Source organism: Gymnoscopelus braueri (genome assembly GCF_963280865.1).
Source record: "Gymnoscopelus braueri genome assembly, chromosome: 11".
In the NCBI taxonomy this organism is placed as follows: domain Eukaryota; kingdom Metazoa; phylum Chordata; class Actinopteri; order Myctophiformes; family Myctophidae; genus Gymnoscopelus; species Gymnoscopelus braueri.
Window position 1 is genome coordinate 3,922,525 of NC_137613.1, and position 26,768 is coordinate 3,949,292.

Genomic DNA, 26,768 nt, shown 5'->3' on the forward strand with positions numbered 1-26,768 from the left:
GGGGGGGAACAGCTGTGCCAGAAGACTGCAGTGCAGATATGGAAGATTGATCGGAAATTGACTTGGTGCCATGAGAAAATAAGGAAATAAATCTTAATAAATTACAAAAAAATCATGACTGATACCAAATGAAAATATAACCTTTAAAGATCATATAAACATTAAAATGATAAGAATTGAAGTAAAATTGACAAAGATCTGGCTTAATGAAATCTCAACATCAATGCGCAAAAAAAAATAAAAAATCTCCGCCACAGCGGGGTCGGCGGAGAGTCTGTCCAGGGTCGGCGGGTTGGTAGGAGGTTGGTTAAAGGTTGGTGGGTCGATACTGTGTCGGTACTGCGTCGGTTAAGGGTCAGTGGGTCGGTATGGGGTCGGAAGGTCGGAAATGCGTCGGTCCCGGTCGCGACGCTTCCGTGGCAGCGTCGGTGAAAGCGTCGGTGCGTCGGTTAAAGGTCGGTGGGTCGGTACTCCGTCGGTTAACGGTCGGTGGGTCGGTATGGGGTCGGAAGGTCGGAATTGCGTCGGACCCGGTCGCGACGCTGCCGCGACCGCGTCGGGTCGGTTTGGGATCTCGCTGTCTCTCAATATGAGTCACCCAACTTTTCTTAAAGGCAAAGGTGACAGGGTCTTTGTAGTAGCCTACAGATCCTTGATCAGCTCGCAAACATCTATTTGACACAAAACCTGTCATCTATCAAATTACTGCATGTTGCATGTCCACAAAGTAAACGTTTTTATTTTATTTCCTTCTTTTGTTCTGTTTATTAGTACAACCAAAGTAAAACTAGTTTATATATTTAATTATTTCTATGTAGATACATTCTCTGTTTTTTCCAGTTAAAGTTCCCAGAGATCAGTGATCTTACTTTGTGTTTGAAGGTCCAGGTTCATTACTGAAGTTCAAAGGGAAACACTTAGACTGATCACTCTTCATAGACACACAGCTGGGTGTTGGAGACTCTGGTCTGTGGTGAAGACTTCTGGAATCACACAAATGTTTATGAAATTATTGTTTGAGTTGAAACAGTTTGTTGCAAAGATATTCCTAGTAATAATTTAGTGTGGCTGCAGAACAGGGTTTTCCGTACAGTATGTCTGTCCCCTCAAAAGTAGACCAATCACAGCTCATGATATACAGCATGCAAGACATCATGAAAGAGAACCACCTCATCAGACCCTGAATGCCTTAAACACCTTCTGAAGAGCATGAACATTGGGTCATCCATGCCTTGGTTGTCCCACACGAGCCGCCACAGTCTCGTACATCATGTTTTGAGGTGAGCGTTCGGCACAACTGCCAATCAAAGTGACTGTACTGGCCAATCACGGCGCGTCTTTTCTGGGACTTGGCAAAATACATAACGGCATAACATCTGTTTAGCACACTGTATAGCGCCTCGTGTGGGACAACCAAGGCATGATAATAATAATAATAATAATAACTTGGATTTATATAGCGCCTTTCAGAAACCCAAGGACGCTTTACAGTACACACAATAAACAAATTAATTGCCAAAAGCTTGAGTAAATAAGTGTCTCTTCAGTGCGGACTTAAAGGGCATGGATGTGTATGTAATGACAACTAATAACAGATTGATGAAAAAAAAAAAAAACGCAACAAATAGTGTAAGAAGTGATATGCTTATGAACTACGCTCTATGCTATGAGGGTCTGGGTCTGCTTGGGAAACTGGACGACAGGGGAAATTCTGCAAAATAGACCCCTGGATCAATATAAGTAGGACAATGGCCCCGATTCATAACGAGGGTCGTAAATATGGGGTAAATAAAGTTTGTAAAGGAGTTCGTATTTTGGTAGTCACAAACGGACGTGCAATTCCCAAAGGGGTTCGTATATCACAGAGACGTGCGTATGACCAGGTGTAGGAGCTGATTAATCTCGAAGTCTGCATCCAACAGCATCCAACTTTAACGTCACTTTACGGCACAGTGTTGCCATGTCCGCTTATTATAAGCGAATTTGCGCTTATTTTTCTGTAAAGTTGCTTTTAAATATTGGTAACAGAGTGGGGTGCGGTTTTTTGGGCTTGCTTCTAAAGTGTAGTTGGTTATTTGGGCTTGCTTCACAATTGTTCAATTGTTTTAACCGGTGGTTCTCAAATATTTTTATGTCATGGACCCCCAAGTTAATATGTAGGCTGATTTATCCCTATAAGCCCCATCTGAAAATGTTTTGTGCCAGCTGGAGGCAGATTTGTGTTGTTAGAATGTTTAAAAATCTTCCAAATATTCCACATTTTATTACAAGATTTTTTTTTAAATATAGCAGATCTACAAGCTCACAACGGTTTAATTAAAGTGCTTAAGTGCCAGTTGCTTCTTTTGGGCTTATTTTCATAGACCTGGTTGCTTATTTCTCTCACAAAATCTGGCAACACCGGAGTTGCAGAAGTTTAACTTCTCGTCCAAACTTACAGCTGTCGGGCGCATTGCCTTGACACTGACAGAGAACTTGAATATCATTCTGATCTGTCTGGAAGCAAGTCCCACTATTGCACGATGGATCAGCTGAACGTAATGTGTAATGTTTACAAGGTTTAACCCCGCCAGCAAATAATAGACTAATAACCTGGAAAGGATATAACATTGCTCACGTTTACCAGGTAAAAAGATGATGTTGAAATCTCACAAGTCTGTAAATGGTACGACCTTACTAATGAGGAGGGAGATATAGGTAGAGGGTTCTGACGGGCAGTATCATGTTGTATGTAATGTTTACAAATAGAGTGTAATGAAACAACATATTATTTTTTATGTTTTATTTATTTACTATTATCATTAATATTATTTAATTAGAATGTTTTTATTATTATTGCTATCTTATTTATATATTTTTTATTTTTATTTTTTTGTTTTTTAAATGTTTCTTATTTTATTTTATTTTTTTTTGCTTTTGCTCTTGATGGGTTTGACATGTTTTGACATGGGGTGGGCTGTAGGGGAAGTAATTGCTCCCCCTACGGCCTGTCCCATGTGCATTTAATTAGGTCTCCTTTGATTGGGACACATTTAGGTTTAGTCTAGCATGTTGATAGGGTACTCCTGTCTAGGCGATTTAGAAGCAGCTTCCCATATATGGGTTGGCCAGCTTAGGGGTCCAAGACCGGTACTGGGGCCCGTATGTCCACGTCTTTGGTTGTGTAGTCATTTTAGTTTTGTGTTCAGTACTTTCTGTGGTAGTTTTTTGTCTTTGTTATTTTTTTTTCGTATCCCAACCTCCTGGCACAGCATCTCCACGGCCACTTATTTAAATACTATGATTTCCTATTATAATGCCTAACATAGATACACGCCTACCTGGTTCCACAACTTTCATTACCTGGAATGTAAAGGGGCTAAATCACCCTGTTAAACGCAGCAAAGTATACGCACATCTGAAAGCACTGAACTCTGATATTGTTTTTCTCCAGGAGACCCATCTAAAACCTAGCGACCAGTCTAAGCTTAAAGTAAGGTGGGTCGACCAAATTTTCCATTCTAAATTCGGGGCCAGGGCCAGAGGGACTGCTATACTGATCAGAAAAGGCATACCTTTTACCCCCTCTAAAATAATTTTGGATTTCAATGGCAGATATGTTATAGTAGCAGGAAAATTATATAATATAAATATATATTATATAATATAAATATAATATTATATATATAATATATAGCAAATGTATACGGACCCAACTGTGACGACCCCCAATTTTTCTCTAACTTTTTTTCCAAATTCCCAGATTTAGACTCCCACCTTCTCTTACTTTCTGGTGACTTTAATTGTGCTCTACATCCGCTGGACAGATCAAATTTTAAGCCTAACAGACCAATCTTAAAATCTGCGGTAGTAATAAATTCATTCACAGAATTATACAAGCTATCAGATCCTTGGAGAACGAATAATCCCACTGCTAAACAGTATTCTTTTTTTTCCCCAGTCCATCAATCATATAGTCGTATAGATTACTTTTTACTGGATAACAGAATGCTCCCTTTTAGACATAATACCCAGTACCATAGTATAGTAATTTCAGATCACAGCCCGGTCCAACTGGATATATGCTTTCCGGAAAGTACTACCGCCCAACGCACATGGCGTTTTGATCCTTTTTGATTGATTGAAATTTTTATTAGGCAAAAGAATGTAAAACAACACAGTTACATTTATAATGCTTTTGTCTAAAAGGTCCGGCCAAAAAAGTCCTTGCGGACTTGTTTCCGTTGGGGTCCTTGAATTAATTTCATAGACATATATATATATATATATATATCCACTGCTACTGTCTTGCAATATATTTAAACAGTATATATCAACCCAAATTGACATGTTCCTAGAGATTAACCAGACACCTGAGGTATCCCACACTACAGTCTGGGAATCACTGAAGGCATATTTAAGAGGCCAAATTATTTCATTTGTCGCACATGAAAATAAAGTTCGCAACAAACGGTTAAAAGAATTGGCTCAGCTTATTCTAGAGATAGATGGCAGACATGCGGCTAATCCATCTCCCGTTCTTTATAAAGAGAGACTTCTACTACAATCAGAATTTAACACGCTCTCAACCAAAAGGGCAGAACAACTTATATTTAAGTCAAGACAAATGCATTATGAACATGGGGAGAAAGCTAGCAGACTGCTATCACATCAACTGCGCCAATTCTCCGCCGATAGTACAATAAAAAAAATTAGTACTTTATCTGGGTCCACTACTACTAACCCAATAGACATTAATGATCAGTTTAAATTATTTTACTCTTCTTTATACTCAACTGAGTTATCTCCTGATCTATCTAGGATCCAGGGCTTTTTGGAGGGGCTAGTCATCCCTAGCTTGACACCGGAACTTCAGGTCGCCACGGATGCCCCAATCAGCCTAGTGGAAATAACTCAGGCCATACAATCAATGCAGAGCGGTAAAGCTCCAGGACCTGATGGTTTCCCCATTGATTTTTATAAAACTTTCTCCTCTAAACTAGCCTCATGTCTTTATTCAGTATTTGGCGAAACTCTATTAAAACAGAAATTACCCCAGACATTCACTCAGGCAACTATTTCAGTCTTATTAAAGAAAGAGAAAAACCCATTAGATCATATCGTCCCATAAGCCTGTTAGGGTGCGACTATAAAATTCTCACAAAAATTTTGTCACATAGATTAGAGTCGGTGATCTCTGGCATAGTAAATCCCGATCAGACTGGTTTCATTCCCAATAGACAGTCTTTCTATAATATGCGCAGACTGTTTAATATTCTCTATTCTGCACACTCAATCCCGGTTCCGGAGGTCATTATCTCGCTCGAAGCGGAGAAGGCCTTCGACCGGATTGAGTGGAGCTACCTATTTGCGGTGCTAGAACGTTTTGGATTTGGTCCAAACTTTCTTTCATGGATTAAGACTTTATACTCTACCCCAGTGGCTGCGGTACGTACCAATAGCAACACGTCAGACTACTTCCGTTTGCATAGGGGGGTTAGACAAGGCTGCAGCCTTTCACCTCTCCTATTTAACTTAGCTATAGAACCCCTCGCTATTGCCTTACGGGCTGAGGAGAGAATTAGGGGCGTAATTAGGGGGGAAATCATCCATAAGGTCTCCCTATATGCTGATGACCTCCTACTCTACTTAGCTGAGCCATTGCAATCTATACCCCCCCTCTTAGAGATATTACAGTCTTTTAGTAAAATCTCCGGCTATAAGCTTAACTTGAAGAAAAGTGTGCTTTTCCCTATCACCCAGTTTTTAGATGATGCTCAGTTTGAGCAATCATCTTTCAAAATCGAAAAAACGGCTTTCACGTACCTAGGTATTAAAATTACTCGTTCTTTCAAGGATCTGTTCCAAGCAAATTTTAAGGTACTATTAGATCGTACAAAGCTAGATCCAACAAGATGGTCATCCCTTCCCATCTCACTAGCTGGCCGTATAAACTCTATTAAGATGTCAGTGTTGCCAAGATTTCTCTATCTATTTCAGATGATTCCGTTCTTTATACCAAAATCATGGTTCAAACAATTAGATTCTTATATCTCCTCTTTCATCTGGAATAATACCAATTCAAGAATTAGAAAGTCATTTTTAGAAAGACGCAAAAACGACGGTGGACTTGGCCTCCCTAATTTTCTTTTCTATTATTGGTCAGCAAACATACATAAATGCATTTATTGGATTTCCACTTTTAAAAATAACAGAAATGCTCCAACGTGGGCTCGTATGGAACTCCAATCAGACAGAACAACTTCCCCGGTGTCCCTATTATGCTCTCCCTCTGGCCCTGGCACCCAAGTCCCCAATACTATTGTTAAACAGTCCATAAAAATTTGGTTCCAATTTAGAAAACATTTTAATCTCACTCAGATAAACTATCTCTTTCCATTGGTTTCCAACCATCTTTTTCCTGCATCACAGTCTGACTTTGCATTCCAGCTATGGAGGAGAAACGGTTTGAACTTCTTATGTGACCTTTTTGTGGATAATACTTTCGTTGCCTTCTCTACACTTGCGGAAAATTATAATATTCCTAATACTCACTTTTTCAGATATCTTCAGATTCGTAGCTTTGCGATACAACACCTTCCCTCATTCCCACACCTTACGGCCAAGTCAAAGTTTGATGAATGTTTAATTCAAAATCCTTCACAGAAAGGCACCATCTCAAGGCTATATAATGCGATTCAAAACCTGAAGCCCCTATCCTGGGCGGGTGTAAAGTTGGCATGGGAGCAGGACATAGGCATAGAGATCCCAGATGCTATATGGAACCATAGCATTGAACGTATTCACTCTTCATCGTTTTGTATAAGACATGGTCTCATCCAGTTCAAGGTCTTTCATCGATTACATTACTCAAAGGAGAAACTGGCTAAAATGTACCCAAACATAGATTCTAAGTGCCCAAGATGTAGCCACAGCCCCGCAACTGTAGGACATATGTTCTGGTCCTGTCAATCGTCGACAGACATTTGGAATAATTTCTTTAAAACATTTTCACACATTTTCAAGAAAACTATTAACCCTAATCCATATATTGCTATCTTTGGAGTACTCCCCATCGAACATAAGTCCTCAAAGCATGAATCAAATGTTATTGCCTTTGCCTCACTAGTCATGCGACGTCTCATTCTTCTGAATTGGAAATCTACAATGTCACCTTCCTTCCTTGGTTGGATTGAAGAGATGATGAAATTATTACCATTGGAGAAGATTAGATACACTACATATGGGTCACTAACTAAATTTAATCTCATTTGGTCTCCATTTATAAATTATGTCACAAACTTGACGTTCACTTGACATAAACAGATCTAGGTGGCCTACGGTGGGATCTTGGGCCAGTGGCAGTGCCAGGAGGTTGGGTTTACTACCTAATTATTTCTACTTATATATATATATGTATACATACAAATGTATGTGAGTGTGGCCGTTAGTACGGAGACTGATATTGGCTCTACTATGTAACATGGTCGGTGTTGTGCCTAATGTGTGTTTTTATTTCATTATTATTATTATTATTTTATCTCCCTCCCCTCCCTTTGTTTTTGTTTCGTTTTATTTCTGTTTTGTTGTGTTAAGTGTAGATGGATGTGGATGTGCCAAGCTCCGGTACTGTGCCTTGGTGGGGGTGGGTGGGCAGGGCGGAGGTGGGGGGTTGTAGATTGAGGACAGCACTGTCGTTTGCTGTCCACATGACAAAGTTAAAAAAAATAAAGTCTTTAAAAAAAAAGAAAATAAATCCAGGGCATACAAGTGGAACGCTGCTATTCGATTATGGACCAGAGCTTATTGATTACTTATTGATTAAATTAGTTAATTTTTGATTAATATATCACTGTCCTACGTCTGAATGGGGAATGGATCTTCTGGATTATTAGGCTGTTGTGTGTGGCGGCGTTCATGTGATCAATATACAGTAGAGTAGCCTACAGTAGGCTATTAGCCTACAAATTAATACCGCGGCACGGACACTGGTGCGTCAGTCCCTCCGCAGTTTCATTAAGGCATGATAGCCTATTTTCATTATTACGTGACACTTTGGCTCGGATGGCCCGCTGGCAAACACACTGAGGGACCTATATAATTCAGCTCTAAATGGAACTGATAGCCTAGAAAATAAATAAAAAGCGGTGGAATCTACATCATGTCTATATTATGCATAGGCTTTTTTTTTTATATATATATATGTGTTGACAAATGTTGGTCACATATATATTTTATTTGAGGTTTGCCACTGTTGTAATTGATTTTGGCATGAAGAATAAAGCATTCTAAAGACATACGCACATTTCAGCCCTGGTAAGACAGCCTCGGGGCTGACCTGAGAACGTGCGCACCTGACGCACCAAACACAGACCAAAAAACGTTTATGAATCCGACTGCAGGTGTAGGATTTGTCCTAAATGCCAGTACGTACAAAATATGGTCGTAAATCCCTTTATGAATCGGGGCCATTGAGCCTATATGTTATTTAGTCTGGAGTTTTCCTTTAAGTTTCTTCTCAAGATTCTTCATAAGGAAAATCCTAAGAGAAGTCTAGTCAGATTCAGGACATGTTCTTAGAGGGCATCATTTTCATAATGGTGTTCTTATAATGATGAATCCCATATCCTTATAACTTGAAGGGGTGTGAAAGTTGATCCAAATTATCATAGGTAGATACACCGCCAATCCTAATTATAACATCTTAATCAGCATTGGTGCCTCACCAATCACCATAAAAGGACATGATTGCATGGCCTGCACACAGAAATGAAGTTGAGAGAATGAACTAAAGTCTAAAGACAGTGGAACACCACACTCTAAACATAATAAATACATACTTCAGTTTTCTTCAATTCTACAATTGTACAATATAGGATTTATTTACAATAATACAATCACATTTGTTATCATATATTTAGAGCAGTGGTTTTCAAAGTATGGTCTGGGGACAACCAGGGGTCCTTAAGGGAGTTCCAGGAGGTCCACAGTAAAACAAGGAACAGTGTAACCACTTTAACCCTATTTTATACTCTGTTTGGGATAGCTGGGATCTATAGGATCACAATGCATCCAATTACTGCCCGTTTTGAGCTTGTAGATCGGCTATTTTCGAAACATAAATGTTTTTTATACATCTCAAATTGCTTTGAAAAATGCACAAATCTTCTCTTATGCGAGTCCCTGCGGAGAACATATTTTCAGATGGGGGTCTGCAGTTTCCCCGGTTGGACGTAGCGCGTAGAAAGAACACGTTATTCCAACCAGTTCCTTTCCCCTCCATCAGGCAGTATAGAGACCAGGATTACTGCATGTTTTTTGTGAGTGTACCCACCCTAGGGGACACAGGGAGAACATGCAAACTACACACAGAAAGGCCCTTTCACCAACCTCACCTAGGGTATGGGCACTGACGACGCGGAGGAGAGGACAAGCCCCCATCGCCCTCAGCATCCCCGGCGGGAATCGAAACCAAGACCTTCTAGCTGTGAGGCGACAGTGCTACCGACTGCACCACTGTGCTCCGTATTTATTTATTTTGAATTAATTAGGCCAGGTTTCTGGGAAAATGTTTCTCCCGGACACACGTTCCGAGTTATATGTTGATTTATGTTGCTGTCCCTAAGCCAAATGAAGCGTACCTGTGAGGTGTGAGTGGGATTGAAATGTTGAGTAAGCAAAGCTAATCTATATTTAATTTTATGTAATGGTAATGCAATGTCAAATTAAATCACAGGGAAAAAATGATACATTTGATCTCAAGTGTGCTTGTGTCACGTGAGTGTTAAGCACCACTGTAGATCAAGTATGTATAAATATTGCTATTTCCATGTAGTCAAATGAAACAGACATCATCACACTTTGTTTCTGTACCATGTGACTTAACAACTGAACACCACATTGATATTAGTGAGGGTTTCACTCAGAAACCACACACACTGCAATTTAAATGAAAGCAAATATTATTTTTACTGTACGTATGCAGACCTCACCAGTGTGAGATGATTTAATGAAAAATGGAGTACAATAACAGTTGCATAGACAGACAGACAGACAGACAGACAGACAGACAGACAGACAGACAGACAGACAGACAGACAGGATATGCACACAAGCAGTCAGTCAGTATAGTGCAGCTTCACCTCTGAACACCACATTGTGATTTGTACAAATTAATTCACAAACCATACACATACTGGCTGGGATGCCACACCATTATGAAATTATGTCTTTAGTAATTAGCATGTACTTAGCATGATATTATGTTGTCATATCCAGGGTTTCCGCTAGGCATTTTTTGGGCCGGCCACCATGCCCGGCAGGATTATATTTTACCGGCCAAAGAATACATTTACCGGCCATATATTATAATTAACGTCACATGCGTGTTTGCACTGCATACATGGACCCAACTGATCATTACACCTTGTTACGTTAGAGCTGCGCTTCTTTCCACTTTATCACAGATGAAATGAATAAAGTGGGCATGAGTGAACTGCTGCGTGACGATGTGTACGCCCGCTCGCCCCAAAACACAGTCGCAGTCACAGTATCAACAATAGCAGACATACAAGCTTACAACAATGCTGTGAGCTTGTAGCTCTGATATTTTCAATGCGCGACACCATCGTACAATGAAAAGGTCAAAATAGACTATAACTGCAGAGCAGAGCAGGCTGGCGGAATTAAACCACACAGTCATATCCTGATAAAAACTTTAAATGATTATGATTTTAATGGTTGTAGCCAACAACTTTATCCAAATAATATTAATAATAGGCTTGAATGATAAAATAGCCTAATAACATTATTTTCCCAACCGGCCACGGTGGCCGGTGGTGTTTATAATTACCGGCCAATTAAACATTTTACCGGTCAATGGCCGGTAAATACCGGCTAACGGAATCCCTGGTCATATCATAGTGTTCTATTCTATAGAAGGATTCACATACTTTGTGTCTGGAGGTCCAGGTTCATTACTGGAGTTAGGAAGTATTCCTTTAGACCGGTCACTCTTCATAGACACACAGCTGCGTGTTGGAGACTCTGGTCTGTGGTAAAGACTTCTGGAATCATATAAATGTTTCTATAATTATCATGTGAATTCAATTTGTTCAATATTTGTTATTGTTAGTCCCATTTTACATCTACATCTACATGGATTAAAGTTCTCAGTCGCCACAACTGATTTCAGTTATTTGGAGGCATGTCGCAAAAATAGCTGATCTACAAGCTCAACAACACGTCACAGCACGATGTATTGTGAGCCTGTAGATCAGCTATTTTCGATTATTAATTATGATTTGTACGACTTCATTTACAATCTGAACACACACAGTAACTTACAATCTATAGATAAACTTTGACCAGGTAGGATATAACATTAATAGATCCTATGTCTACTTCTTGAATTTGCATTGAGATCCACAGAGGAGGGGCATTCCGTTCCCCAGCCTAGATCCAGAGCAAATGTCAGGCATGATTATCCTCTAGTGTGAGCGTTTCAAAGATCCAATCTCAAGCCTCTCGATTTGCTCTCAGATATTCAACGCCGCCAATTTTCAAACATGGTTGATATTTATCTGGATCGCTACAGTCTGTTATGCTTTATATTGTTGTTACAGTCCATTTGACTTCTAAAAGGGGAACATCTTTTAGTTTCCTCTCACAACATTGCAGCAACAAGAAAATAGCAATAAAATAATAGAAACCATAACATTTAACTAAATACAGTACAATAACAGGTGATAGACATATTTTACATAGCTTGTTGCATACTGTACATGCACACAAGCATCCAGCCTGTCTAATGCAGCATCACCACTGAACACCACACTGTGATTTGTACAACTTCATTCACAAACTGCACACATAGTAACTAACAATCTATAGATAAACAGGTTTGATGCATTGTTAGATGCTATGCCTTGTTTTTGTCATTTGCACATGTAACTTAGCATGAGATCACGTTGTGTTACAGTGTTGTGTATATTGTAAAGGAGGATTGATATACTTTGTGTCTGGAGGTCCAGGTTCATCACTCTTCATAGACACAGATGGAGGCTCTGGTCTGTGGATGAGCTGTTTGTCAGTTCCCTCCTCCTCTCTCTCCTCACAATGACTCATCTTTGGTCTTTATTAAACCTGTCAAGATTACAGTCAAAATAGACCAGAAAACAGTCAATGTTTGCTTCATATACATAATGTGCACACACACACACACACACACACACACACACACACACACACACACACACACACACACACACACACACACACACACACACACACACACACACACACACACACACACACACACACACACACACACACACACACACACACACGGAAGTGCAGATAATGTTAGAGGGACAGGGGCTGATATTTCTAAAAGGCCACTTTTGGCGAAAATAGCCAATCTACAAGCTCACAATGCGTCGCAGTGCAACGCGTTGTGAGCTTGTAGATCGGCTATTTTAGGTGTGTGACACATCGCTCTCAACTAAGTATAAACAAGGCTTTACTATAGAGTTGGTGCACAGCGTAGATTTCTACAGAGGACCATTCTGTCAACATAAAATGCTGCTTCATGAGAGTTCTGAAAAGGCAATTCTCGTGAATGCTGCCTTCAGGTATCAGTCTGGTGATGCCAGGCTAGCCTTATGGTACAGTAATGGAGAGAGAGGACATTTAGCATTTCTTTCACCATAGTAAAAGCTACATTCATGGTCTGGAGAGAGAATGTTTTACAGACAGGTAAAAGGGCTCAAGACCCCTTTGATGTCTGTGTGCACGTGCCTTAGAGAAACACAGTAAATAAATAGCCCCTAAATGGCCCAAAGCCCTGAATGTCTTAAACCCTCTGGGCCGGCAGAACACATCTTCCACTTGACTGTTTGGGCCAGGCACTTTACAATAACATTTAAATAAATCACAACAGAATCTTTTTACGGATGCCACTTAACACATTGAGTGCCAAAACCGAGGATCGGTTTTGCAAATACACCCGTTGAGTGCCATAACCGTAGATCTAGAACACACACACACACACACACACACACACACACACACACACACACACACACACACACACACACACACACACACACACACACACACACACACACACACACACACACACACACACACACACACACACACAAGCATGATCTTTCTATCAGCGTCTATATTCCAGGCAGAACTAAACAGTGATTTGAAGACATGCTTCCTGTATCAACAGTACAGGTTGTGTTTATAATACTTTTACTCGTTAGGATTCAGACAAACTTTTACATATTAAATACCAAGTGGTTCTAGTATAATGTATAAAACACTTCAACAACATTAACCCCTTCACCCCTCTATTCTTAGTAGGCAGGCAGACAGACGGATGGAACTATAGACAGAGAGACAGCCCAAGGGGGAGAGAGAGAGAGAGAGAGAGAGAGAGAGAGAGAGAGAGAGAGAGAGAGAGAGAGGAACTCAAAGTCATATCTTATCGTTCATTCTTATCACATTATTTTTTACAGGGCTATACACAGTTCTTATTCTCTCCTCTCGCAATGACACACACACACACACACACACACACACACACACACACACACACACACACACACACACACACACACACACACACACACACACACACACACACACACACACACACACACACACACACACACAGCGTCTATATTCCAGGCAGAACTAAACAGTGATTTGAAGACATGCTTCCTATATCAACAGTACAGGTTGTGTTTATAATACTTTTACTCATTCAGGTTCAGACAAACTTTTAGATATTAAATACCAAGTGGTTCTAGTATAATGTATAAAACACTTCCACAACATTAACCCCTTCACCCCTCTATTCTTAGTAGGCAGGCAGACAGACGGATGGAACTATAGACAGAGAGACAGCCCAAGGGGGAGGGAGGGAGGGAGAGCGAGAGGAACTCAAAGTCTCAAAGTCATATCTTATCAAATTATTTTTTACAAGGCTCCACACACACACACACACACACACACACACAGGAAGCTGTAAACAGGTTCAACTGTTATCAGTAAGATATGACGCCATGCTAACTTGTTCTCACCTCACACCTCACACCTCTCTCTCTCTCTCTCTCTCTCTTGGTCATAAAGGCTTCCTCTAGGCTAGGGTCAAAGGTGAAGGCTATCTCTAATACAGACACTTCAACACAACAAGTGAACCACAACAACACAGACACACAGAGACACACGCACACACGCGCACACACACACACACACACACACACACACACACACACACACACACACACACACACACACACACACACACACACACACACACACACACACACAGTATCACATGACCAAACTCCCCTGAGGTCACATGACTTACTGTCAGCTGTGGAGGTAAATGCTTTACACTTGTAAACTGTGATGTGATTCTAAGTACAACACGTTACTTCTAAGAACTTTTTTTTTAGATAGCAGATCCACAAGCTCACAACGCATCATATCGTTGTGAGCTTGTAGATCTGCTATATAAAATATATCAGTTTATGTCTCCTTGACATGAAGATTTTTCAGAACCACTGATCTATCTAACTCACATGGACTTCTGTTCTGCTCTGCTCTTCTAAACATTTTGCTGACCAGTGTTGAACTCCATTACATTTTTAGTAACTAGTATTGTAACTAATTACTTTATTAATTCAACAACATGTGTTACAATGACTGAGATTAAAATAGTCTTCAGAGGATTATAATGTTTATTATCATCCAGTGATCTACTGTCACTCTAACCTCAGCACAGCAAGAGACATGACCCGCCCTATTCTGCCTCTGATTGGTTTAGGTTTAAACAAGAGGAGTGATGATTGGTTAAGGTATAGGGTCAGATATCATGGTAAGCCAATCTGAGGCAGAGCTGGGCGGGTCTTGCCTTTGTCTCCCTGGTGCAAACATACGCAGGAAACACTCCTCTCCGCAAGCACGCAGGCGTGCACGTGCACACGCGCACGCGCGCACACACACACACACACACACACACACACACACACACAAACACACACACACACACAGTTCATTTAAGTATATTAAATACCAAGTGGTTCTAGTATATGGTATAAAACACTTCAATAAAATTAACCCCTTCACCCCTCTATTCTTAGTAAAACACAGCTGAGTTGGCTCTGTACTTGGACAGCTTTTTCCCCTCTACACCAAATCTCTTTGCCAAAAAATAGCCGATCTACAAGCTCACAATGAGTCACAACGCCACACGATCCCCTCCAGAATAGGGTCTGTAGGGTTCAAGTGGTTAACATTCTTAACACCAGACTAGAGAGATTATTGCTACATTATTGCTATTATTGTTTAAAATCTCTTACCCTGCAATAATCTTTATGCTTTGATCCGACGAGGCAAAACTAAATGGAGTCCAGACGGTTCAGTTGACTGTGAATCAACACACTGACAGTTCTTGGGCACAGACATGAAAAATGATACCCTTATCTGACAGGGCAGGTACTTTGACCTGCAATCAACGGCACACACACACACACACGCGCCCACACACGCACGCACGCACATGCGCCCACACACACACACACACACACACACACATGCGCCCCCACACACACACACACACACACACACACACAGCAGGTAAATGTTTAACCACATTGTGTGACTGGAAGCTGTAAACTGCTTCAACTGTTCGTAGGTAAAATATGACTAGCCTGGTAAACCCCTCCCTCCGGATATCTCATTTCCATTTGATGGAATTGATGGATTACAAATGTTTTTTTATCCAACTGTTAAATACAGGTGGTTCTTGAACGTTTTTATTTCAAGGACCAGCATAACTCTTGAGAGTGTACAAATGTGTACACTCTCAGTTACAGACCTGTAAGGGTCCATTTGGTTCCATTTGTACACTCTCAGAGTTACAGACCTGTAAGGGTCCATTTGGTTCCATTTGTACACTCTCAGAGTTACAGACCTGTAAGGGTCCATTTGGAAACCCCTCAAGTAACCCAGGGGGTCCCCGGACCCCACTTTTAGAACCTCTACAATAACATGTATCAATGCAGTATGTATGATTGAATTTGTGTTAAGACCCATTAAGACCAGGAAAGCATCTGTCATTTTACATTTTAACCATTATCTTATGCTTTGGCTATTCAAAAATAGCAGATCTACAAGCCCATAGCGCGGCGCTCGGTGCCGTGCTATGAGCTTGTAGATCTGCTATCCTGAACATTAATGTGCAAATCTTTGAATACATACATTTTTTGAAACTACATTTTTAACCCAAGTGTTTGCTTATGGGGGGTCCCTGGAACAACGTGTTTTGATGGGGGTCCCTGGAACAACGTGTTTTGATGGGGGTCCCTGGAACGTGTTTTGATGGGGGTCGGCGGCCAAAAACATACAATTTTGGGGGACCGATGCGTTAAAGAGGGAATGGTTTAAAATCCTAAAGCATTCCAACACTAGTTGGAATAAGTAATAATATATATATGTGTATGTTTTAAAGCATTTATAACTCAAATCTTTGATTCTGGGGGTCCCTGGAACACAATATTTTGAGATGGGGGTCTGCGGCCACATACATATAATTTTGGATTTAGAAGACATTTGTAGAATCCCCAGAAGCAAATTTAAAGTTAGGTTTGAGTTCAAAATGTTTGCTTTATAATATATATTCAAAGATTTGCACAAATGTTCATGATTTTCCAAAAATAGCAGATATACAAGCTCATAGCGCTGCACTCGGTGACCCCCCCCCCCCCCCCCCATAACTCTGAGAGGTCACAAACTGTTGTTGCATTTGTACACTCTGAGTTACAGAAAATAGCAGATCTACAAGCTCACAACACCTCGCGTTGTGAGCTTGTAGATATGCTATTTTCACATTTTTGACAATTTGACCGATGTTTGACCAGTTTGTATATAGTTTGGTCACTTTACTGTCATTTGCCCCCCCCCCCCACCCCCACCCCACAGCCAATTGTATAGGGCCTGAAATGGGCTTACTAGTAAAAGTATGAGAAACAGTGTAAGGATGTCATGGTTTCTGTGGAGCTTCTACTGTTCCTGTGGTGACTGGAGCAGCTTGTTCTGGAAGACATCAATCAAACACAACTCATAATTACCTGCAGAGAAATGAGTTTCAGGTCACCATCAACCCCACACACACACACACACACACACACACACACACACACACACACACACACACCATTTTATGTTTAGTTGGGCTCAGGTGTTGCCTCTGAAAATAGCTGATCTACAAGCTTGTAGATCTGCTATTTTCAGCATGCAACCAAGTGTAAAATCAGCCATTATGACACCATCAAGACACCGCCAAGATACATGTTAGTCGACTAAATCAACTGTAGATTTATTCGACTATAATCTTATATTTTGTCGACTAAAACTAGACAAAAACTCAAACATTTCAGATGACTAAATTATGACATTTTATTCAAAAGACTATGACTAAAACTAAATCTAAATCAACAGTGATGTGAATACAGTTTGTACATCACAGATCAACAGAACATGAAGAAAGGATGAATAAGCTGTGTTGCAGCAGCTTGATAAAGAACCATCACAGCTCTCCTTCAGTGTTTACTGACTGACCTGTAATCAAAGTTTACAATAACACTGTGATTCTCAAAGTGGGGTCCGGGGGTCCTTGAGGGGGTTCCACAGGGTCCCCCAAAATGTGTTAATATAGCATCAAAATCAGTTTAGCCACTTCAGACCTACATACATCAACTATTTGAAAATAGCAGATCTACAAGATCAGCAATTGGCATGATCTGTAGATCTTTTAGAACGTTTTTCAAAACCTTTTCAGGTGGGTGTCTGCGGCCAAATATACAGTGTATGATTGATTTTTCTTTGTTAAAGTGTCATGCTTCCAAGGAAGCCCCGCCCATATGGACTTTGTTACGGCCAGCCGTATTTGTATTTATTATTATATATTTGTATTTGGTTTATTTAGGTATAATTATGATGCTTTGGAATATTGTGCGATTTGTGGTTTGTGTTATATTGTTTTTCTATGTTCCATATAAGGTCATGAGTGGTGGTGGAAGCTGTGAGTCTGAGTCTGGGTGTGGTGCTGGTATGAGTGAGTGAGTGATTGACTTCCAGCTGTCCAGATTGACAGGTCCAGCCTCTGGCCCTGTTCCCCTGCTCCCATTCGTCGTCCCTTTGTCTCCGCCCAAGCCAGGGTTGGCTGTTCTCTGAAGCTCACCTACAAAAGCTCATTCTGCCCTGACTGTCATGGGGACTGGTCGCTCTCATTTGAAAGAGCAAGCAGAGATTCAATCCCTCTGTCTCCCCGAACCCATGTAGCTTGTTTGTTTGTTCGTTCCTTTGTCCTTCAGTTACTTTGTTTGACCTTGTTTTCTGACCCGTATTATTGAGTTAGTTACTTTGTATATATTTGCCTATTTCTTTCATTATTGTATTAATCTGTTCACTTGCCTTGTAGGGGTGTTTGGTCTTTTTATTTGGTTTAACCACTTCCTTGTTTCTGTTGATTCTTTAGTTAGGAAAGTAAGTTTAGTATTGTATATTTTTCTTTTGTTAGGTTTAGGTCAGGGGGTAATTTTCTTTAATAGGTAGACATTTTGCCAATGTAAACCGACACCCTGAAGTTTTTGGCACTTATGAAAAAAGACAAAAAGAGCTTGAAATCTCTGCACAAAAAAAGGAAAATAAAATCAATTCATTTTTGAAAGCGACTTTGTCCTCCATTATTATGTCACCTCCCCTACCCTAGACAGGGGGTCGTAACAGACTTACAGGACACTTTTACATTTCATTTGACATGAACAATGAACCCACATGATAATTCACAAACAATGAGCCAAACTAATAACCAACTAAAACACTCAAGAGCTCAAGCTTGACACTGTATATATAATACCCACACATTGTATTCATTTTAGGGTCCTTGACATGAAAACGTTTTACAACCACTGCTGTAACACACATGATAAACACATCTCTGTCTGTGTCTATCAGCCCAAAGCCTAAACTCTGTTTACAGATATAGTACCGAGTTTGAATCCAACTCCTACAATATATCACATCTAAATGGGAATCCACATGTATATCTTACATTGAGATATTCAACTTGTCTAAGCATACTGTAACACATTAAGAAAGTGAATGTTTTTCACCAATGACTTTTCTGCTTATAGGTCGACATCTTAACAGACCATTAACTAATGCAACATCAATACTGTACTGAATGAAGTGGTCCAAACTTGTAAACACACACTACACCATGTATTGTTGGCAGACCATGGTTATTAGCTTGTTCAAAATTACCTTGCATTACCATATTTCCAAAAATGTATGAAAACAAACTTAAAAATGACAGAAAACATGGTTTTAATATTCAAATGTATTTCAGAATGCAGGTAAATACTGTCCCTGGTTGTTCCAGGTAGGATTCCAGGCCATGCCAGCAATGTGTCCCTGAGCAAGACTCTTAACCCGTTATTGTTCCCCGAACAGCGTAAAATACTCAATGCAGAGGACACATCGTATGTGCACATTAGAGATGCGCGGATGGCCTATCATGGTCATCCGAATCCGTGGTACAAATTAATTATCCATCCGTTATCCAACCGCAATAATTATATTATCCAATTTTAATATCCGCATCAACCGTTTTTCCCGTATGTCAAAATATTATTATTTTGTGGTATTCCCCGTTAGTTTTAGTATTAGTTGTGTACAGTAACACAAGCTACAGTCAGCAGACAGTTAGCAAATAGACTGGACTGGAAAGAGGAGCAAACGGCTAGCCTGGCTCTATCCAGGTCATAACATTTGCATCCGAGCACCTCTAAAGCTCACCAATTAAGTTGTCTTTTTTTGGTTTATTTCTTATAGCTTGTACTTTCACCATCACCTGATTCCAACCTAACCTTTTCTGTTAGATTAAGTTTTGTCATTTCATGCTTTATTCTTCAACAGGGGATTACAGAGAGACATGAAACAAGGGAAGACATGCAATACAGTGTTAGATTCAAACTCGGTACTATATGGCTCACAAAGAGCATAATTATGTTCTGAATCACCATCAGTCACGACTCACTCCCTAAACTTAAGCTATTAAGTATAGTTTGCAGGGGAGGAAACTCACCAAACATGCAGTCTTGTATTGCTGTTTCCTTGAATGGCTTCTTGCTGCTGCAACGCTTGTCTTTCTTCCCAGCCCAGTTGTACTGACAGGCCAAGGCGTTAGTCAGAGCAGTTTCCAGCATCCGTCTGATCAGGTTCTCTGAATTGGTGCCTCCTACCAGAGCCAGGCCAGCAATCTAAACTAGAAACACATTTCCTAAGCAAATGTAAGTGTGCCTGCAGCTGGCTGGAGACTCAAACGTTCAATCACACTGACAAGTAATTAATCTAATTCACACATCATAATAACTTCAAACAGAACATCACAGCACCTCTGCTCTGCCGACTGACACATGTACTGTAGGCTACATAGTACGCTTTGAGGTGTTTGAAGGTGCTGTGTGCTGAATATTATCCATATGTGCACTGTGCAGCGTGTGTGTGTGTGTGTGTGTGTGTGTGTGTGTGTGTGTGTGTGTGTGTGTGTGTGTGTGTGTGTGTGCGCACGCACACTTGCATTGTGTGCATATGTTTGTATTTGAAGTTATAATATGCAAAGCGTCATGCTTTCTAAAGTTATATATCAATATTTTCTATATGTCCTCTAAGAGAAACTCAACTGGGTATGACCAAGGGTCAGAGACAACTGTTCCTGGAAATGACCCACGATCAAAGTGAACTGTTCATGTTAATGAGCCAGGATCACAGACACACAGTTACTTTACACCACTGCAAACAAGAGCATGTAAACATAATTTAGTTTTTTTTTTTTTTTTTAATAAAGACAAAAATAAACTTTTAAATTGTTAAAAACTAAATTAAATGTCATTGTAAAGATGGTAGGCCAAAAAGTCCAAAAGCCTCTAGAAGAAGAGCAGAGAATAAAATACTAAATATAGCAAAACTACCGAAAATGTCTTCAATATTTCAACCGACACAAACGGATGTTACTGCAAGTCCCCGCGCAGGCCTCCCCGCGGGATGCAGTTACTATGGAAACGAACGGTGGGCATGAAGACGCGGACGCAGCGGTCCGGCTGTTAGCTCCTCCCACTGAGGCTGCCTCAGTGTTAAGGCTCCCCTAAACACTGAGGCAGCCTCAGTGTTAAGGCTCCCCTAAACACTGAGGCTGTACATGAAGCAGATCCAGCATGTAGTCTAGAGCAGTAGGCTACTTCTCAAACCTTTTCATGTCAAGGACCCCCACAATGATATGTAGGCTATTAGGCTGCGGACACCCATCTCAAAAACATTTTGTGCAAGGGATTTTTCAAAAATAGCAGATCTACAAGCTCATAGCGCAGCACTCGGTGCCGCGCTATGAGCTTGTAGATCTGCTATTTTTGAATAGCCAAAGTGTGTGTGTGTGTGTGTGTGTGTGTGTGTGTGTGTGTGTGTTAGGCTCTATATGGACACTTGTGTTACATATAAATATCATCCTTTGGTAGAACATATTATGGTTTTAGGATTCTATCAACTTATTGTTAGTTAACCCTTTAAGACCCTTTAATGACTTCTAAATCATAACAGTTTTATGAGAAAAAAAAACTGTTTCTATATCATTGGTGCTCAAAACATTTTCATGTCAAGGACCCCCAAAATGATATGTATTTGGCCGTGGACCCCCATCTCAAAACATGTTGTTCCAGGGACCCCCAGAAGCACAGATCGGGGTTAAAAATGATCGCTTGCAAAAAAACAAAGGGTTTGCACAAATGTCCAAGATTTTTCAAAAATAGCAGATCTACAAGTTCATAGCACGGCACGAAGTGACGCGCTATGAGCTTGTAGATCTGCTATTTTTTAATAGCCAAAGTAATGTAAAAATGACACAGATGCTTACCCGGCTTTAATGTGTTGAGGAGTCTGGGTTGGTATTGACTTACTAGAAAGACACTTTACAAGACCCTACTGGAGAGAATTAACTCATTTATCAACACCAAAAATAAACATTTATCAACACAAAAGGTAGACTAACATATTAACAACTCTTACACTGCCAGGGTTTTTCTACAATAGTTTGCCACCTCTGTCAGCATGTTTCCAGGTAAAACATAGGACGTTCCCCGTTTATTTATTAACATTGAAGTGAATGGAGCAGAAACTTTTTGGAAAATGTTTTCTCCTGGTTCTTTGAGAAGAACGAAAAAACGAAAAAAAAACAAAAATGAAGAATAATTTTAGAAATGTTTTTATTTTGTTTTTTATTTGAACAAATAACGTTTATAAACGTTGTTGGCAGTATAAGAGTTAACCCTTTAACCCTCTAAGACCCAGCGATGCTTTAGAGCAACAATTATATTTTATAAAGAAAGGAGTTTAAATAATTTGTTTTTCTGTAATTTTTTCACCTCTAAATCCTCATTGGGTCCTATTGTTTAGTCTTACAATGCCATTGGCCAGGATATTTGCATATAAATACCCCCCACAGAGCCAGGAATCATCACAACTTGAAAAATCTCTGTTGGAACAGATCTCTTTTTTCCCTGGAAGATATTCCTCACAAAAAAGTAAGTAATATGCCTGTAATATTTGTTTTGGTGAACATTACAATGTCTAGAACATGTACATATGTTATTATTGTGAAATATATGTCCCAACTTTAAATTATAGCATGATTCATACTTGTTGCTTTTGGTCAACGTTGGGCCCTCTTGGTTGCAAAAAATACAAGGGTAGGCCTAATGTTCACCTGCTACTGTTCAGCCTTATATATAGTTTTCGCAATAGATTTAAACAGTTATAATTTTCTTTCAATACTACAAGGACAGTGGGACCAATGTGGTAATTTTTGGGGGGTTGTGGGGGTTGTTCATTATTCATTCGAGGGGTGGTGGGTACTTAGGGGCAATGTAAAGATGATGACCACTTAGGGGCAATCATCATCAAACAATAGGTTGGCCAGACAGTATTGTATGACTTGTGAAATGTTGTGAGCAGTGATGTGTAAGAACTTGTAAGCACTACTAAATGTACTAATGGTATGTCTTTATTTCATTTCAGAATGCCACAATAACAGAAAGGGCCTCGCTTCACAGCAAGGGATGTTATGGATATCGTGATGAACGGAGAGAGTGATGTTGACATAGACATCAATGAGACTGATGAAGAGTCAGATGAAGAGGACTGTGGCGTGGGGTCCAAAGAAAACCAACCACCCGAACCACCCAGTGAACCCACTGACCGCCCAGCAGACATTCAGCTGCCCCAACTGACCAAACCCGCTCATCGCCGTGATTTAATAAAATTGATTTAAAAATATGGCTTATTGGTGTTATTATTCATAATGTATACTGTTCTGAGGCCAAATATTATTCATAATTGATCTGAGGCCAAATAATAAACCATATAAATGAATCATTAAGTTGTTTTAGTGAAGTAATTACACATTTGCCATGTTATCCATAAAAATGGCCTATAGGAAATTTTGCTATCTGATAGACCCAACGTTGCTAAATGTCAACATTTGCATAAAAACTTACCAAAACATATATTTTTTAAAAACATTATATTTTCCTCTTCAAAATACTCCTACAAGACCATCTGAAAGGTTTTTTTTTTTTTTTTGCAAGTACAAATATATCCGGGTCTTACAGGGTTAAGACCGGGAACGCATCTGTGTGTCATTTTAACATTTCTTTGGCTATTCAAAAATAGCAGATATACAAGCTCATTGCCGCGCTATGAGCCTGTAGATCTGCTATTTTTGAAATAATCGTTAAATAATCGTGAACATTTTACAATTCTTTGAAATTAATATATTTTTTAATAGAACATTTTTAACTCTTTTACAACTTCTGGGGGGTCCCTGGAGCAAAATATGTTGAGATGGGGGTCCACGGCCAAATACATAACATTTTTGAGAGCCACTGATATTATAGCAACATATGTTTTTTTTTAAAACTGTTAGGATTCAGAAGACATTTGTAGAATCCCCCAGAAGCAAAGAATATAAGTTACAGAATGTTACCTTTAAAAATATATATTCAAAGACCCACGATTTCCCCCAAAAATTGCAGATTTACAAGCTCACGAGTGCCGTGCTATGAGCTTGTAGATCTGCTATTTTTGAATAGCCCAAAGAAATGTAAAAAAAAATGACACAGATGCGTTCCCGGTTCTGATGGATTAAACACACAACAGGAGCTTTAAACACTAAAGGCAGAAACACAAATACTGTAAAAGTGAAACAAACCAAAACACAGGTGTGTGTGTGTGTGTGTGTGTGTGTGTGTGTGTGTGTGTGTGTGTGTGTGTGTGTGTGTGAGCAGCAGTAATGGCTGCCATCAATCTGACTGTTTAGACCTTTAGATTCAACTACACACAATAAACTAAAACACAATCACCACATTTCTGGTAAAACCCTCAAGACAAGCTTTGTTTTACATCACAGAGCTTATTTTGAACAGGTTTTATGTTCTAATACTTTATTTACCTGAACAAACAGGGACAAACTGATGTGGTTCTTTCTCTCTTCCTTGAAGAATGACGTCACCTGACCACCTGGAACTACCTGTGTCTCTCACAGGTGGAGTTGCCCCCTTGTGGTGAAACGTGGGATAGGTCTTTTCCTACTGCTCATTCCAAGACACAATAAGGCTCTTAAACATACAAGAAACATACATGATAAAACACACATGTGGGTCAGCCTCAGTGTTTAGGGGAGCCTTAAAGGGTAAGACCACTTTAGTAGAGGTTTGGGTTGTGTAGTTACCTTGCCATGATGTAACTCCAAAGGTGGGCAAGAAATCAAAAATAATTGCTCCATTGATTAGAAATTGATAATTCAAAATATGCTCCTCATTGACTTACATTGTACGGTAAAACAGCTCTCAAAGTCACTCTTTTAGCACATAAATGAACCCAAACATAGCTGATTCAGACAATATAGAGCATCACCAAACCCAGTACTGTTTTTTTTTTTTTATAAAAATTTCAACTTCCTGTTGATTTTACTATTTGAAGATCTGGATCCGGATCCGCCGATCCAGTCCGGGTTTTCTACTTATTAAAAAAGGCAAAATCAACAGGAAGTTGACATTTTTATTTAAAAATAAAACAGTACTGGGTTTGGTGATGTTCTATATTGTCTGAATCAACTTTGTTTGCGTTCGTTTTTGTGCTAAAAGAGTGACTTTGAGAGCAGTTTTACCGTACAATGTAAGTCAATGAGGAGCATATTTTGAATTATCAATTTCTAATCAATGGAGCAATTATTTTTTATTTCTTGCCCACCTTTGGAGTTACATCATGGCAAGGTAACTACACAACCCAAACCTCTACTAAAGTGGTCTTGCCCTTTAACACTGAGGCTGCCTCAAATTTGTGTAGATCTAATGTTTTGTAGATCTAATGTTCCCCTCAGAAAAGGAATTCTAGGGTTCAAGTGGTTAATGTAAAATAAACTAAATCCTATCACATCCTATTTGGTGGACCCCCTATAGTAGCTCTGACGACCCCCTAGGGGTCCCGGACCCCCTGTTGAAGACCCCTGATGTAGACAGTGTCCTAACATACATTTAACAATGAAACAAAATGCATATAAAGAAATGCAGTTAAAATGTTTTTGTATAATTGTTGTGCTATTGCTCGTTTAGATGTTTGAATGTTCATGAAAGACAATGGACTGGACCTGATGGGGAAAGCTTCAGAGTAAAGAGCTGGGTGGGATTTGAACCCTCGAACCTCTGGATCATGTAGACAGAGCTTCAACACACTGTGCTGCCTGCTGCCTTGCTTCATCACAGTCTTCATTCTGCTTTGATTAACAACAAACAATGATACAATAAAAAGAAGGAAAAAAAACTTACAACAGCATATTAGTCTATGGTTTGTTGTGTTGCTTGTCTAGATGTTTGAAGGTTCAGAAACCACAATGCCTCTGGCTTTTATGTCATTATCCATTTGTCTTTTGATGAAGCTTAACATAAAATGTAACACAGTGGCTCAATTGATCAAGAATCTGCCTATAAAATGGGAAGTTGAACGTTTGATTCCCAGCTTTGACACAGAGTGAACGTGTCCCCAACATCTTGCCAACTGTTGAATACTTATTTTGTGTGTCCGTGGGGGTCCGTGGCCAAATGCATATCAATGTGGGGGTCCTTGACAACAAAATGTTTGAGAACCACTGAGCAGAAGGTCACAGGTTCAAGTCCCGACTCCAACAGTGTGTCTGAGTGAAAATAGCAGATCTACAAGCCCACAAGCTTGTGGATTGGATTTTCTCGCTATTTTATTAAATGTGTTTTTAATAATAAAAAAGGAATGGGTTTGGACACAATATTTTGTATATATTAGTGAATGAAATGTATAATTTATTAAATAAAATAGGTAAAATCAAATACATCTTAAAAAATTAGAGTGAGCAACACTTTATTAGCAAAAAAGTATTTTATTGATATCCTGATAGGACAGTGATAAAAAGCCACAAGGAACCTTAGTTTTGGAGATTCCTCTAGATAATAAGAATAACTTTTAACAGAGTATTTCACTACACAATACAATACAATACACTGCAGTATTGATACTTTTACTTGAGTAAAAACTGTGAGTACTTCTTCCATCACTGTATTAAAGCACATAACTGCTGTGTATTTTAATGCAGTTCAAACGTGCAGATCCCCATAATGTCCAGCAGA

At 39.7% G+C, this 26,768-nt stretch overlaps 2 protein-coding genes across 2 annotated transcripts in view; both read right to left on the reverse strand.

The window, feature by feature from the left end:
• LOC308094792 (protein NLRC3-like) overlaps positions 1-20,581 on the reverse strand; it is a gene marked incomplete at its 3' end in the record, with an annotated part of 39,477 nt that extends 18,896 nt beyond the window's left edge. The window contains exons 1-4 of the mRNA XM_080441618.1: positions 20,150-20,581; positions 17,011-17,094; positions 11,993-12,123; positions 10,932-11,045 (exon numbers count right to left, since the gene is read on the reverse strand). Coding sequence (XP_080297744.1) covers positions 10,932-11,045; positions 11,993-12,105 — 227 coding nt within the window. The 5' untranslated portion in view covers positions 12,106-12,123; positions 17,011-17,094; positions 20,150-20,581. The remainder of the gene's footprint in view (positions 1-10,931; positions 11,046-11,992; positions 12,124-17,010; positions 17,095-20,149) is intronic.
• LOC308095028 (neoverrucotoxin subunit beta-like) overlaps positions 1-26,768 on the reverse strand; it is a 75,326-nt gene that overhangs the window by 30,167 nt on the left and 18,391 nt on the right. The window lies entirely within an intron of this gene.